At 36.8% G+C, this 16,914-nt stretch overlaps 1 protein-coding gene across 1 annotated transcript in view; it reads left to right on the top strand.

The window, feature by feature from the left end:
• The window catches only part of LOC127840633 (uncharacterized), a 317,893-nt gene that overhangs the window by 6,055 nt on the left and 294,924 nt on the right, over positions 1-16,914 (top strand). Inside the window, exons 6-17 of the mRNA XM_052369044.1 lie at positions 6-137; positions 692-820; positions 3,515-3,637; positions 4,355-4,477; positions 5,610-5,741; positions 6,873-6,929; positions 8,092-8,192; positions 8,868-8,926; positions 11,894-12,008; positions 13,902-14,037; positions 15,514-15,619; positions 16,747-16,895. Coding sequence (XP_052225004.1) covers positions 6-137; positions 692-820; positions 3,515-3,637; positions 4,355-4,477; positions 5,610-5,741; positions 6,873-6,929; positions 8,092-8,192; positions 8,868-8,926; positions 11,894-12,008; positions 13,902-14,037; positions 15,514-15,619; positions 16,747-16,895 — 1,362 coding nt within the window. The remainder of the gene's footprint in view (positions 1-5; positions 138-691; positions 821-3,514; positions 3,638-4,354; positions 4,478-5,609; positions 5,742-6,872; positions 6,930-8,091; positions 8,193-8,867; positions 8,927-11,893; positions 12,009-13,901; positions 14,038-15,513; positions 15,620-16,746; positions 16,896-16,914) is intronic.

Here is a 16,914-nt window from a genome sequence, read left to right as displayed (position 1 = left end):
TTTAGAGCTGGCCTATGGTGCCTCGTGCAAGAATGAGACTGGAGAGTGTACTACATCCAATGCAGCATGTATTGGTGGCGTGTGTGGATGTTCTACCCAGCGATACGTATCTGCTGATAGGCTACACTGCTATGAAAGTAAGCACAATTCAGCATATATTGGGTTGTTGCAGTACAATTTATGTTAGATGTACTATGCCCAGTGGTACATATCTGCTAATGAGCTGTACTGCTAAGCAAGAAAGAAGCATATATTGTAACGTCGCTGGTACAATTCATGCTGCAGGACTTCAAATACTGACCAGTTAGAATTCTTGTTGAACTTGAGCTTCGATTTTTATTTGTATAATGTGTGAGATTAAGCATACAAGTGTTTTGTAGCCCGGGGACCAGTATTCGCAGAGCTCTCAAGAGATATCTTAACTTGTGATGCTCTTAAGTTAATTGTCAGATCAAACTTTTTATTTAAAAGCCACTGTCTTCTACTTACTGATTTACTTCAGGAATGTAATACTTTTAGGAATGTCCATGTGTTTTCCTTAAGAAACTTTTTGAATATGAGCCCCTCCCCTGTTCTACAAAATATCTGATATTGCACTGTAATGTCTTCATTTTAATAGTCCAGGACCCAAGTTACAGAATATCAATTGCAACATGATTGCTGATGTGCTCTATGAATTCTTTCTTTACAGAACTGGGTAATGGCCAGTCTTGTTCCCAGGCCAGTGAGTGCTCCTATGGGAATGCTGTGTGTCAGGAGGGGCAGTGTACATGCGGGATCTCCACTTATGTGAATGACACCTTGCCAGCTTGCGTACAGAGTAAGAAACTAGGCATACATATTGAAGGCATTTCCCCATGATTTTGGTCAGGCACATCTGCAAGACAAAGCAGAAGGGGGTTGGTTTGTTAGGGTGTGCTCACCTTGTATGTGTCAATTTGTTACATATTTTCTACATGTTCAAAATAAAACTCTACACTACAACTTTACTTTGAGCTATATTTAAAACCCCAACATTTTCTTTCATTATTTATTTATCATTTCTCAATATTCAAGCGGCAACATAATTGCAAGCACAAGCGCCGTGGCAAAATTGATTTTGAAGTCCAGGCACCGCAGGACAACTGTGCTAAAACTGTCTTGGAAAAAACCTAATATTGATTTTGCTATTACTTTTCATTATAGTATCATAGCATTTCTTTTGATGACTCTTCAAGCCCTGCTTTGGTAAACAGGGCGAAATCCTTGTGGGTAAAATATTGTTTCATGAATAGGTGTGCAGTCAGCACAGGCTTATCAGGGATTACAGTTTCGGCTTTTAGGTATTTGTTGTTCAAAGGAAGTATCTTCATAGCCAAAATCCAGTTTATGCTGAAACAGACTGCAGAGCGAATCCGGGAAAATACTTGACGCACATGCATTAACCCTTTGAGCGCTGGAACCGGATTTTGAAGGCCTTTGCAAACAGTTTGGATCCAGATGAGACGCCACAAAACGTGGCGTCTCATCAGGATCAAAACTGTTTGCTATTTTGATAGTATTCTTTGGAAAAAAATCGAAGAAAATGCTAATTTTAGAAATTCAGCAGATGACATTTTTGCAGACGACAAATTTCCCAGCATGCAAAGGGTTAAAACCAACTGTCCCAGACTGGGGCTTATTTATGTTACTTTTCAAAGAAATGGATCTCCACATGCCAGGCAGATTAATATTGTTGTTTAATGTACTTGAGCCTGAAATATATTAATAAATATACATTCAAGTTTCCATGGTTTCAGTCATTTTTACTAGGTAAATGTGTGTTTGGAGTTATGTACAAATTCTATGGGCGATTCATCTTACTTGCCATAAAGTGGATGAGTTGTTTGCAGAAATATTTCAAGTGGACATTATATTTGAGTTCTCCACAAACACAGATCACATGATATAATTTGGCAATCAAAGCTTTAACTTCATGAAATTACCAATGTGGAAACGACGATGACTTGCTCATCATGTTCAAAAGCAGATGTTATAGGCAGGTGTCAAAAACAAGATGAAAACTGAGGGTTATGTCAGAGAGTATCCTATCATTTTCATACTCTTTTATTAAATAATTTAATTGGTAATATTCATTAGATGTTTGATATTAAACTTCAGACGTAAACCTTTCTTGGACATTTGATTTGTGGTTGAGTGGACATATGATACCAATGAAAATGTTTGTCTGACAAATAATATTGCCTTTAGTGTAAGTGAAGGACAACTTGTCTACAGATTATAATGGTTTCATTAACTTTACTCATTTGCTTATACACTGGTGCACTATGATATTATATGTTTTATGTTTATACCTGCATATGTACTGTTTTCTGTTATATTGACCTGAGACTTGGAGATTTATTTTTCTTAACATTATAAATATGGACCATACTCTGTGAAAAGGTGGTTTAATGCTTTTATAATATTTTTAGTTTAAAGCCCCAGTTTGCAGAATAGATCGTTGTTTTGCATATAAATCATATAGCGAGAAATAAACTTTACATAAATTCATTGAAATATATTTTTATCGAGGTTGACATCGAAAACCTGGATAAAATCGGTTTTGAATCGATAAAATAATATAGAAATGATCATAAATACATGCAATAGGCAAAAATCATTGCAGCGTTGCGAGTTATGCAAATTATTAACTCGGCTGTTTTCGGAGAAAACCGGAGGTATTGTCATAGCCAGCTTGTCGTGTCGTCCGCCGGCGTCGTGCTAAAACCTTGCCTTTTTATTAAGGTTTTGAACATTGGCTCTAAAATCAAAGTGCTTCCACCTACAACTTTGAAACTTCATATGTAGATGCACCTTGATGAGTTTTACACGTCACACCCATTTTCAGGACACTAGGTCAAATGTCAAGGTTGCTGTGACCTCTAATTTTTTATTTTTTTTATCTAACAAGCTTTTATTTATTTAAAACTGCACCCACAGCCGAGCATTGGCACTTGTTATGCGGTGCTCTTGTAGCTATATTTAGCTTTCGCTAAACATTATTAGCATATGGAAGATAAATACATAGATTTAGCAAAAACGTAGCGTTGCAACTCAGTTTCCGTCTGTAACAGATGTATTTGCATTTGTTCTTTCCTTCTCTCCGCTAAATTCGCCCGTATCCGCAAGTTTGTTTGTATAGGTTTGAATTCACGTGTCAAATCATGAATATAATTAGGTCTTTTTTGTTCTTTACCGTACTCGACCCCAAAATAAAAATCACTATATTGTTTGTTTTCATTCGATTTCAGCCGGATTTTCAGTGATATCCTCAATTAAAACACGTTTTCTTACAATTCTGCCCATATATATTGCTATGACCTGGGACTTAAAAGAAAGTATCTTCTTAGCTAAAAATCCAGTTTAGGTGGAAAGTTTTGTCCCTGATTAGCCTGTGCAGTCTGCATAGGCTAATCTGGGATGACATTTTCTGCACATGCATTTAACCCCCTTTTCACAGAGCGTGACTCATATATCTACTCGGTATTTTTAGAGAAGGCAAACGGTGAACCTTGCACAACCAGTGTGGAGTGCAGATATAGCGATGCATTGTGCATTGCTAACCTGTGTGCATGCCCTACCAACAGATATGAGGACACCACTGGCTGCTTGCCAAGTAGGTTTACACTCTTTCAGTGCTGGCTCTACCGAATTTTGAAGGCCTTTGCAAACAGTTTGGATCCAGATGAGACGCCACAGAACGTGGCGTCTCATCAGGATCCAAACTGTTTGCTATTCTGATAGTATTCTTTGAAAAAAAATCAAAGAAAATGCTAATTTAAGAAATTCAGCAGACAACATTTTAGCAGACGACAAATTTCGTAGCATGCAAAGGGTTAACCCACTCGGAATTACATTTTTACCCGGTTGCATTCCCTTAGAAAATTAAATTTAGTTACATACTTTTCTTAATAGATTCAAGTTTTAAAGGCTTAAGTGTTCAACCCTTTGATACTGATTAGCAGCAAACAGCACACAACCTGAACAGTCTATGAGTTACTTGCAGGCTGTTCTTGTTTTATGCTGGTTGCATTAAGCCATTTTCACTTTGCTTCTGTGTGGGAAAGTGTTTATTAAGGACAAGGAATGGTTGTCTTGTGTGTTGGTTATTCAACATTAATGGTTTAAATTTTGATGTTTGTTTAAAAACAAGGATTTTCCGACTTTGTACATAAAATTCTCTTCATAGCAAAAATCCAGTTTAGGCAGAAATTGCTGTCCCTGAATAGCCTGTGCAGACTGCACAGGCTAATCTGGGACGACACTTTGTGCACATGCATTGAACCCCTTTTCACAGAGAGCGGCTCATGTATGTGTGTTTTTTTCATTTCAGGGAAAAACAATGGTTTAAACTGCACACTAAGCACTGAATGTTTGATCACTGGGGCCGAGTGTATTGGTGGGGCATGTGGTTGTTCTGACAACAAGTACCTTGCTAATCAGCAGTGTCAAAACCGTGAGTACTTGCTTCATATTTAGAGAAAAACAGGTTTCTGTCCCATTGTTTTGTAACATATCATGTGAATCTTATACTAAAATAACAGGGAGTCTTGTTGATTGTATCTTCATGTCCCAATTTAGTATAAAAAAAATGTGCTATGGCTTCTACGCTAGTTTTTTTGCTGGTATGAATATGTTGTAAAATGTCTGACGTGTGAATCATGACCTCATTTGTAAAATAAGTGTTTCTTTTCCCTTTTTTGTTCAAATATTGTTCATCTTGTGTCTGTTTAATCTGATTGTTTTTTACCACAAAATGATGACTTTATAGTTGATTCCGAGTAATATGACATACCTTTAAATATTGACTAATGTGAATGCTTACAACTAAATTTTTTTATATGAGGCATATTTGTATCAGGTGGATGATAAAATGTAATATTATCCATATTTAATATATATTTGTAATTTGAATTTTGACCTCCATTTAATAGATGTTATGCTCATATATTGCACAGTATTATGAAAGTTTTATGGTAAAATCATTTTGATATCCCCTGTTGTTCAATTAGGGGTGACTTAACATTTTCAGTATATTTATACCTTTACCACTTAGATATGTTTTGGACACATTTGTTGTCCCCTAGAAAGTTACATTTAATATAAGACCTTTCTTACTTGATTCAGGTTTTTAAGGCTTCATTTCCAACCCTAAGATACTGATGAGCAACAAACATCATAAAACCTGAACTGACTGCGAGTAATTCGCAGGCTGATCCGCTTTTATGCTGTTTGCACATAGCCATTTTCACTTTGCTTCTAAGTGAGAAAAGGTTAAATACTCATGCATTAATGAATTCAAGTAAAGAAATCTCTTCAGTGATGTTTTATTTATTTTCTTTCATGTACCTAATTGATAATTTCTTAAATTTTTAATTCATCAACATTTTTAAGTATTTCATGCTTTTCACCATTATCACCATTGAATGGTAATATTTAAAAAGATCAGTCACACTTGATTATGTTCAGCTTTGATGAAATAATTATTTTCCACTTTTTTCAATTTGGATTTAAAAACTTTTCATCAAATATTCTTCCCCATTTCCAAGCAAATTGGATGTAACCCTCATTACTATTTCTCCATACAGGTCTAGCATATGGAATGGCCTGTGACTCTACAATCACCAACCAGTGTATGGCAATGTTTGTGTGTTCTACTGTCACCAACACCTGCGTCTGCCCTGAGGGGTTTGCCTACGGCGCTTCAACTTGTGATTTCAGTGAGTATAGAATTATGGTGTAATTGATGCTTTGCTGTGTGGAACATGAGAAATTATGGTCCATTAAAAATTGGTTATTTTCAAATAATTAAAAAAGCATTCAACATAACTATTAACATAACAATGGTAAACTGAAATGAGGTTGTGAAAAATTATCCAGATGAACCAGTCAACATTTTTACAAAAGTTTGAAAGGCATGAAATAAACAGCAAATGTGTTGGTTTTGATATCAATGTCATGTTCACTCATGGTCATAGAAAGTAACTTATTTCAATGCTATTTACATGGTGCAGCCCAATATATGAGTTGGGCTCTGGGAAAACAGGGCTTAATGCATGTGGGTAACGTGATTGTACCAGAATAGCGTGTGCTGTCTTCTCAGGCCGAGAAGTGATGACGCTTTTTGCCTTCACTTGATTTCTGTGGTGAAGAGACCTCCTTTAACCCTTTGCATGCTGGGAAATTTGTCATCTGCTTAAATGTCGTCTGCTGAAAATTTCTAAAATTAGCATTTTCTTCGATTTTTTTTCAAAGAATACTATCAGAATAGCAAACAGTTTGGATCCTGATGAGACGCCACGTTCTGTGGCATCTCATCTGGATCCAAACTGTTTGCAAAGGCCTTCAAAATTCGGTTCCCGCACTGAAAGGGTTAAACACACATTTACATAAAGAATATTTCTTCTAAAGGAAGTCTCCTCTAAACAAAAATCCTATTTAAGCAAAAAGTATCGACCATGCTTAGCCTGTGCAGACTGCAAAGGCTAACCTGGGATTACACTCTACACACATGCAGGAAGCCCTGTTTTCCTGGAGGGGGGCTTATATCTGATTTTAGAAGGTGTAGTTCCCTGAACAAACAATTCATTAAACCCTGAATTGAAAGCATTGTTGTTGTTGTTAATTTGCTTGCTAAAACCATCAGATAACAGTACTCTATTTTATGATATATGTATTATTGTTATGTTTGTTGCAGTATTTTCTGTATGAAAATCGTTTATATTACAAAAAAAAGACCAATAATGTCCATTAGAAGTAAAATTCTACAAAATTTGATTGAAAAAAATGTCTGGCAACTTTTGTACTTAACCTAACAATTGCCTAACCTTTACTTTGCTGTATGTTTTCAGTTCCTACGACAACGCCTCTACCTGTGACACAGGCCCCGGATGAGGAGGTAGTTGTTGGTAAGTACAGGATTTAAAATTCTAGTGTGAATATTGGGGAATGTAAGATGGGATTTTTAAATTTGTTGTTTTGTTTTTAGAGCTGTATAAATTCCAATCTGTAATGTGGTAGACTAGTATATTTGATTCACTATTGTCTGTCTGTCTGTTAGTTTTCAGACACAAAGTTGTTCGCTGTTCTGCTTTCTTTTCAAAGGACAACATTCAAACTTTGTTTTGACATGTGTGAAGTTGGGCATGTGCAGTTTTGATTTTCTTACATAATTTTTTCTGAAGTAATGTACATTTTTCAATGTAGAACTCTTGTAACATGAATCTGAAATATTTCTACCCATAACAACATGCAATTGCAGTAGGTGGGTAGGCAGAAGGGCGGGTTGGGGGTAAACATCACTCCAGTAGCAAGCTGAAGTGTTACATGCTAGGCAGGAGGGCTGGTTGGGGGTAAACATCACTCCAGTAGCAAGCTTAAGTGTTACATGCTCGGCAGGAGGGCTAGTTGGGGGTAAACATCACTCCAGTAGCAAGCTCAAGTGTTACATGCTAGGCAGGAGGGCTGGTTGGGGGTAAACATCACTCCAGTAGCAAGCTCAAGTGTTACATGCTAGGCAGGAGGGCTGGTTGGGGGTAGACATCACTCCAGTAGCAAGCTCAAGTGTTACATGCTAGGCAGGAGGGCTAGTTGGGAGTAAACATCACTCCAGTAGCAAGCTCAAGTGTTACATGCTAGGCAGGAGGGCTGGTTGGGGGTAAACATCACTCCAGTAGCAATCTCAAGTGTTAAGGAGGGCTGGTTGGGGGTAAACATCACTCCAGTAGCAAGCTCAAGTGTTACATGCTAGGCAGGAGGGCTGGTTGGGGGTAAACATCACTCCAGTAGCAATCTCAAGTGTTAAGGAGGGCTGGTTGGGGGTAAACATCACTACAGTAGCAAGCTCAAGTGTTACACTCTTTGGAAAACTGGGCTTAATACATTTTCAGTTCACACAGGCTTATCAGGGACGACACTTTTAAGTCTGAAGTGGATTAAGTGCCATCCCTAATGAATCTGTGCAGACTGCAAATGCTTATCTGGGATGACACTTTATGCACATGCATTAAGCCCAGCTGTCACAGAACGCGATCAATCATATAACATCCCCTGTTCTTGTTCTTGTGCTAGGCCTGGATGGAGAGGTTGTGTTTGACCAGCCGTACAGGGCGGCATACAGCAACACCAGCTCACAGGAGTTTATAGAGGCAGCTAATGAGTTTGAATCTGCGGTAGGTGATCAGTCTGTCTCCTTAGTGACTATAGCAAACTCACCTACAAATGACTTATATCAATGAGTATGAATATGTTGTAAGTGATCAGTCTGTCTCCAATGTGACTATAGCAAACTCACCTACAAATGCATTATATCAATGAGTATGAATATGTTGTAAGTGATCAGTCTGTCTCCAATGTGACTATAGCAAACTCACCTACAAATGCATTATATCAACATGTATGAATATGTTGTAAGTGATCAGTTTGTCTCCATGGATGATGGTGACTATAGCAAACTCACTACAAATGCATTATGTCAATGAGTTTGAATCTGCTGTAAGTAATCAGTCTGTCTCCATGGTGACTTTAGCAAACTCACCTACAAATGCAATATATCAATAAGTTTGAATCTGCTGTAAGTAATCAGTCTGTCTCCATGGTGACTATAGCAAACTCACCTACACATGCATTTTATTGATTAGTTATGTGAAAGTCCATACTATTGAGTAGTTTTCTGAAGCTTGAATATGCCTCAAGTTACTGATTATTATTGCTTGTCTTCATCACTAAAAATCTTAGTTTGAAATAAATCCTGGTGATTATCATATAAATGAATGAAAATAATGTAGTTTGATTTTACCATTAAAAATACACTTAAAATTTTACCTATTTAATTGTATAATTCACAGATGACTTCATCATTCTCGAATAACACAGCCTTTGAGTCGGTCGAGGTCACAGGAATTCTGTGAGTATAGGCATTTACTTTTTTATTAATGGTAGTATTTCGGTAACTCATGAATGTGCAGGTATACAATTGGACCAGATTTTGCCTGGAGCATATTTAACCCCTTCCCACTCAGAGGCAAAGTGAAAATGGTTATGTGCAAACAGCATATAACCAGAACAGCCTGCGAGTGACTCGCAGTCTGTTCAGGTTTTATGCTATTTGCTGCTCATCAGTTTCTAAGGGTTGGAAATGAAGCCTTTAAAACTTGAATCTAGTAAGAAATGTCTTTAATTAAATGTAACTTTCCAAGGGACTACAAATGCGTCAACATACATTTCTAAGTGGTAAAAGGTTAAGACTGATTTTCAAACAACCAAACAAAAGTGAAAAACAGTGGAACACAGAGTGACAGAGTGGCAGATGCAAAAATCTGGCCTCAATGTCAATGTCTCTAGTCCAATAGGTCAAGGTCAGTGTTTAAGGTCCAATTTTAAATGTTAGTTATAAACCCTTTTCTTGACCTAAATGTGTCTAGCCTTGATGGATTTTCAAATTCTTTGGGTGAAGTGATGGAATGGAGTGTCATGTTAAAAACAGACCCCTAGGTCCAAGGTCATGTTCACTTTACAAGATACAGATTAAATACAAAAAATCTTAACCAAACAATTTGTCTGGCGAATTTCTTTGTCCAGCATGAATGGAATTATAAATAAGTAGGTTGATGTAAGCACTGTTGAATGATATGTCACTGAAACGGATGTGGTCCCTAAGTTCAATGGCACGTAGAAGGTCAACACTTAGCCCTTTTCCACAAAAAACAGTGATGGATTTGCAAATATTATGAAAAGCACAGTGATTTCAGTGGCAGGTAATCAAGCTGTGAATAAAATCTCCCAAGTTATAAGTATAGTGACATATAGCAAGGGCTAGAAAAAACCAGTAAGCATGGTCAAAGTTTAAGATCACAATTTAAGGACAGAGGTTAATATAAGACTTAATTCTCAAATCTTTTTTTTCAAAAAAGAATTTCTTGGTGTCAGGTGTACTTGGTTTGATTAGTTTGAAATTAATCTTGATTGCATCCAAATCCTAAGGCTCATTTAACCCTTTGCATGCTGGGAAATTTGTCGTCTGCTGAATTTCTAAAATAAGCATTTTCTTCTTTTTTTTCCAAAGAATACTATCAGAAAAGCAAACAGTTTGGATCCTGATGAGACGCCATGTTCTGTGGCGTCTCATCTGGATCCAAACTGTTTGCAAAGGCCTTCAAAATTCAGTTCCAGCACTGATAGGGTTAAATGCAGCTCTTGTGTCCGTTTTCAGTTAACATTCACAGTCTTAGTTGAAGATATAAAGAATGCTCCTGGAGGGGGAAGCATTATGACATAATTATATTTCTCTTACCAATCAATATTGTTATATGAAGTTTATTGGTTTATTGTTTATAGCCCAGAATATTTGACTGGAAGGTAATACCTGCTTCTCAAACAATCATTCAACCTATATAGCCTACATGAACCATGAACATAAAACATGCTTTTAAGTCAACTATAACATACAACATTTAGTGTAGACTTGTGTACATTTAGTTTCTAAAATTCATACCATAATGTACAAACCTTTCATACAACAAACATTAGTCCAGTTTGGTCTGGTTTTGAGCATCATAAATTAATTTGGTTTGTATGTAAACATTTTATTGGGCTTGTTAAAGGGATCTTTTCACGGTTTGGTAAATTGACAAAATTGAAAAAAGTTGTTTCAGATTCGCAAATTTTCCATTTAGTTATGATATTTGTGAGGAAACAGTGTTACTGAACAAAAGCCATTATATGCATCTTTTGACGATTTAAAAACCTAAACATTATAAAGCATTGCAACGCGAAACAATTGAATAATTTGGAGAGTTCTGTTGTTGTTGTTTAAATTCGTGAAACTACGAAGATTGCTTATATAACGTATAAAATACGCTTCTTATGTTTGCTTGGCAGGATAGCTCAGTTGGCTAATGTGTTTTTACTTCAGGATTCTGGGGGTCACTGGTTCAAGCCCTGCTGCGGGCTATTTTTTTCCTTTTTTAAAGTATATTTTTGATTTTTTACTGGAGCTTTTAAATTTAATATTTACATTTATCAATATAAAGCATTTAATGACAAACTTCAAAACATGCCAAAATCTGTGAAAAGGCCCCTTTAAAAGTCTACCATTTTTCATGAATCCATGTCTTTTTGTACAGTTTAAAAAGCATCAAAAACGCAACCTTTCCCAGACCAACCAATCCACCAATAGTTAAAATAACTCATTGCAATAGTTTTCACACCTTCTATGTTTAAGACCAAAATATTTAGTTGCATTTATTGTTTAGAATCAAATATGTAGTTGCTATAATTTTATAGTTAGATTATTATTTTTTGCATTTAAACATATTTATTTTATTTAGAGATACAAAAAAGAGAAAAGAACACTATATAATATATATGTACATGTATATTCATTTATCTCTGTTAGTCTTATATTTTGTCATAGTCACATGCTGCCCTTGACATTGTTTTTTTTATTAGCAGTTTACCACACATTTTATTGAACAAGACTTTTTTGAAGTCTTGTGGAATGCATATTTGTTCAAAACAGGGACGTTTGGTATATCATGCCCTCAATTAAATTGTTCTCATTTATTAAGTGATCATGAAAATTGAGGGACAATCTTAAATTACACACTTTTGTGTGTGTAAAATGTTCATGTAAATACAATTACAAAAGAACTGTGGATTGCATTTATTTGGTGGTTTTTCTCTACATATTTATACATTGTAAAAAATAAAAAATATTTTTTGTTACTCTAAAAATGAACTGCACTTCTTGTATATTTACCAGCCCTCAGCGCATTAGTATTCTTTTGTTAATCCAAAACATATTGAAAAGAGGAAAAAAACAAGATTGTAATCAGTTGTCATTATTGATAGTTATCTGTGTTGTCCTCTACAGCCCTGGCAGCTCAAAGGTGGAGTTCAAACTCAAGTTCAAGAAGACTGAGCTTGTTTTACAAGTGAGTGGTGGAGATGACACACCTCCTGATACCACCGATGAACTGGCTAAACAGGTAAGGTTTTACTGGCGAAATAAGTATGACTTTCCTGTCTTTACTTTGAATTTGTCTCCTAGCTAAGTGTAAATTAGAGTTTCCTGTTTTAATGTGTTATGTTTTCCTAACTAAACAAGTAGATTGCTCCTCCTGGGGTGGTATTCCAGAAGCATCCTAAGTTAATTTTTATTTTTATCCGTAAATTGGGAATTTTTCTTATGTGTTTCATTTCATGCTGCAATAGTTTCGGCATTGAAAATTACATCAAAATAACATCATTATGTCAAGGTTATTTGAGGAATACAAAAAAATATGCATGTCTTTTTTTAGTTAAGAAAGACAAAACATTGTAATTTTGAACTTAAGTGAAAATATTTAAGAACTGACTTAAGATGTTTCTGGAATACAACCCCTGGATTAATTAATATGCGCCTCGCTCTGTGAAAAGACAGTTTAATAAAGTGTGGTCCCAAATTAGCCTGTGCAGTGCACATTTGCTAATGAGGGTTAATACTTTCCACTTAAATGATATTTTTAATTCAAAGAAAGTCTCTTCTAAGCAAAAATCTTGTTAAGGCGGAAAGTGTCTATCCTGATTAGCCTGTGCAGACTGCACAGGCTTATCTGGGACGACACTTTCACACATGCATTATACCCCCCTTTCACAGAAGAAGGTTAATATATTTGTTCTGTGAAGGCATTAATGATTTTTATGCCATCCTACTTCAGAGATGAGCTTTTAGATTTGCCCTTGTGCGTGCATGGTTTGATATTTATGTCCCCCACCACTATAGTGGGGGACATATTGTTTTTGCCCTGTCTGTTGGTTGGTTGATCTGTTGGTTTGCGCCAACTTTAATATTTTGCAATAACTTTTGCTATATTGAAGATAGCAACTTCATAAATGGCATGCATGTGTATCTCATGGAGCTGCACATTTTGAGTGGTAAAAGGTCAAGGTCAAGGTCATCCTTCAAGGTCAAAGGTAAAAAAAACTAAATCAAAGCGTCGCAGAAGGGGACATAGTGTTTCTGACAAACACATTTCTTGTTTTGTATAGCAGGTAAAACAGAGTAGTTTTGATAGGGTATGATTTTCCTGGCCTAATTTATTTGATTATCCTGGGTATGTAAGTCTTGATTTAGAAGGAAATTCCATGCTACCAGCTGATGCATTCATACAGGCAATCATCTAATAGATCATATTTGGACTGTCATTTCCTCATTTTTGTGTCTTTAGTGTTTGTATTAATTACCTAAAAGAATAACTATTTGGGTTGGGTGAGGTCAAAAATTAAATTAAAGGACTTCTTTGATGAAAAATGGTTTGGATGCTCTTTAGACTTGATCATTCATTGAAGAATTTTGAAAATAACTTGACAGCAATATTGACATTTATGGATCAGTTGTTCCTGCGCAAGAAACTGTCAGAAATTGCATTATAATTCAAAGCCCCATACAAAGTTTGTCTGACTAAAAGGGAGGAAGATTCGCATTCCTGTATTTTGATAGCAAAGGTTCTCTTGTTGTGTTTTATTTTAGTTTAAACCTATTTATTATCCGTTGCTTACTGCATAGAGATATAGTTTTGGAATTGTTCTGTCAGTCTGTCTATCTGTCAGTCCAGCTGGCTTTTTGCCAGACCGTCCGTCCGTCTGACACAATGTTTTTAATTTGGCAGGAGTTATCAATTCAACGAATTTTCTTGTTTTAGCTCAATCCCATGTTAAGCATTAGGTTAAATGAAACGCTCTCAAGTCAGTTTCCTGGATAGATACATTACTTATAGTGTCTTTTGGGGAGATCGCAAGGACCCTTCAAAAGTGGGGGATCAAACCTGTGACTATTTAGTCACGAGACGAACACCCTATCCACTATGCCACAGTAATTATAACTTATGGTTGTTATTTAGGAATCTGCTGTGAAAGCTGAAGCCATCAAAGACCTGCTGCAAGTTGTAAACAGAGAGCTTCCCAAGAGGTTAGAGAAGTCGGAGAAACTGAAAAATCCTGCAGCTGTGGATCCAACTGATATCATAATTGAACAGGGTAAATACTCTCAAGATTCAATTGTGCCACTCTCTGGGAACACAGGCCTTAATACGTGTTTGTTGGGAACACAGGCCTTAATACGTGTTTGTTGGGAAAACAGGCCTTAATATGTGTGTGTTGGGAAACAGGCCTTAATATGTGTGTGTTGGTAAAACAGGCCTTAATATGTGTGTGTTGGTAAAACAGGCCTTTATATGTGTGTGTTGGGAAAACAGGACTTAATATGTGTGTGTGTTGGTAAAACAGGCCTTAATATGTGTGTGTTGGGAAAACAGGCCTTAATATATGTGTGTGTTGGGAAAACAGGCCTTTATATGTGTGTGTTGGGAAAACAGGACTTAATATGTGTGTGTGTTGGTAAAACAGGCCTTAATATGTGTGTGTTGGGAAAACAGGCCTTAATATTAATACATGTGTGTTGGGAAAACAGGACTTAATATGTGTGTGTTGGTAAAACAGGCCTTAATACGTGTGTGTTGGGAAAACAGGCCTTAATACGTATGTGTTAAGGCTAATCAGGGATGGCACTATCCATCTACACTGGAATTTCATTTAGAAGAGCCTTGCTTAAACAAACCATTCCATAAAAGCACTGTACGCGCTCATGCATTAAGCCCCATTTACCCAGATCAAGGCTCCATTGCCATTCCTGCTAAAAGATTACCTTTGTTGTTAGGATAAAAATCAAATGTAGTTCACTGTTTAAGATGAAGAAAAAAAAAAGACAGCATACCTTTATAATGTTCTATCTACTTTATTTATATTTCCTCTCATATTTATACAGAATATACTGAATGAGGACTTTAAAACCATGAAATACTAACCATAAATAACGAAGCAGTTTGAACATGCCTCTGTCGGGTTGTGGAGTCATTTAATGGACATTATTTTACATTCTCTAACCACAACAATACAAAATGGACTGCTGTGCTTTTGTTGTCCCTGGTCTAATGCATAATGTCCAATTTTATTTTTTATCAAAGCCAAAAATATGGATTTTCCAACAAGTTGTCCTTGCATATGCATGTTAGTGTATTAAATAGACTTTTAAAACATAAAACTCAAAAACATAATTGATATCCTTATAACATAACAATTTACTTGAGCTGGAACCGTTATTTAACTCTTTTCCACTCAGAAACATAGTGAAAATGGCTATGTGCAAACAGCATAAAACCAGAACAGCCTGCAAGTAACTCGCAGTCTGTTCAGGTTTTATGCTGTTTGCTGTTTATCAGTCTCTAAGGGTTGGAAATGAAGCCTTAAAAACTTGAATCTACTGAAAAAGGTCTTTAATTAAAGATAAATTTCTGAGGACTACAAATGCTTGAAAATATGTTCTAAGTGGTAAAGGGTTAAATTTGCACTTGTCTCCTAGCTAAGTGTAACGGGTTAAACTGGTACCATTATTGTTGCTGATGCGGGAATGGTTTGATATTGAGCGTTCATGTCTGTACATTCTTTTCCTTGCAGACCCATGTAAAGAGACAGATAAGATAGTTGGCAGAGCCGGCAGTCGCCAGTGTCGAGGTGTTCTCAACCTCCTGCAGAAGACTAACAAGCCAGCCAGCCTGTGCAGGTTGCTCTACTGGGTCATTGTGACCTTTATCATTCATTAAACTTTTGTATTTATATATACCTTAATCTGTTTATAAATTGTGATATTGACTTTAAGCTAGGATTTTACAATACAAAATCCACTCATCTTATCACTAATATTAAGGAGATTAATATTGTATCGGACTAGCAGCCAGAATATTCATCTCCTCTTGACACACAAAATATATCGCCATATCAATAAGATGAGTGGATCAATAGCCCAAACAATTCCAGTGCAGACATCATCATGATTGGCAAGAAACTCCAAGAAGTCACTAGATTTAAGTACTAAGGGGCAATCCTATCCAAGGATAGTACCAGCACCGCTGAGGTCCGAATAAGAATCGCCATGGCAACTGCAGAAATGGCCAAAATGAGCAGATTATGGAATAGTGGCCCCATCCGTTTCCCCACCAGTTAGGCTCGGCAAGTCCGTCGTAGTCTCCATCCTAATCTACTGCTGCAAGACCTGGACGCTTCACGCTGACACAGAACGCAGGATGCAGGTCTTTGAGCACAGGTGTCTCCAAAAAATGCTCCCCATCTCCTACCTGGAGCACAAGACCAATAAGTACGACCGGAACATGACTGCAACACTTGTTGGCCCACAAAAGCCCCTCCTTGGGATGGTAAAACGATGAAAGGCGGCTTGGTTTTGACATGTCACGGGGCACGACTCACTCTGCAAGACTGTGCTCTAGGGAATCATAGAGGGAGGTCCTTGTCAAGGCTGTCTAAAGAAAAGCTGGATGGAAAATATGAAAGAGTGGATGGCCCCTCACATGGATGAGCTGCTCATAGCAGCACAAAAGACCTGATGCTCCTCTTTAGCATTGACGCAATTTGATAAATCTAGGAGTCTTGGGCCTTGTAAGAACCAGTACTCAGAGTTGTTAGGGGAGATCTAAAGAATGCTCCCACATATTGAACCCGTGACCTCCTAATTGATAGGTGGACACCATATCCACGACACCACGGCAGCTCTAGTGGGTTGACTGTAAAAGTTGTACATTTTGGTTAACTTTTCCTAATTCAGATTCGACAGTTTATTCTGACCCATCAGTTTCCAAGGTATTTTCATATAATGACAAAACTTGCACATTTCAGAGCCTACAATCGACTGCTGGACTGTGTTGCATTCTTGTTCAGCCAGGAGGACCTCATCTGCCACTGGAACACCATGCGAACAACTTTGGAGACCCTTGCTGTTGGGGCCATATACCTGGCACGAGAAACTGTGAAACCATGCGTCATTGGTGAGCTATTATATTTGAA

Source organism: Dreissena polymorpha, chromosome 8 (assembly GCF_020536995.1).
Source record: "Dreissena polymorpha isolate Duluth1 chromosome 8, UMN_Dpol_1.0, whole genome shotgun sequence".
Taxonomy (NCBI): domain Eukaryota; kingdom Metazoa; phylum Mollusca; class Bivalvia; order Myida; family Dreissenidae; genus Dreissena; species Dreissena polymorpha.
This window is presented reverse-complemented; position numbering and strand designations above follow the sequence as displayed.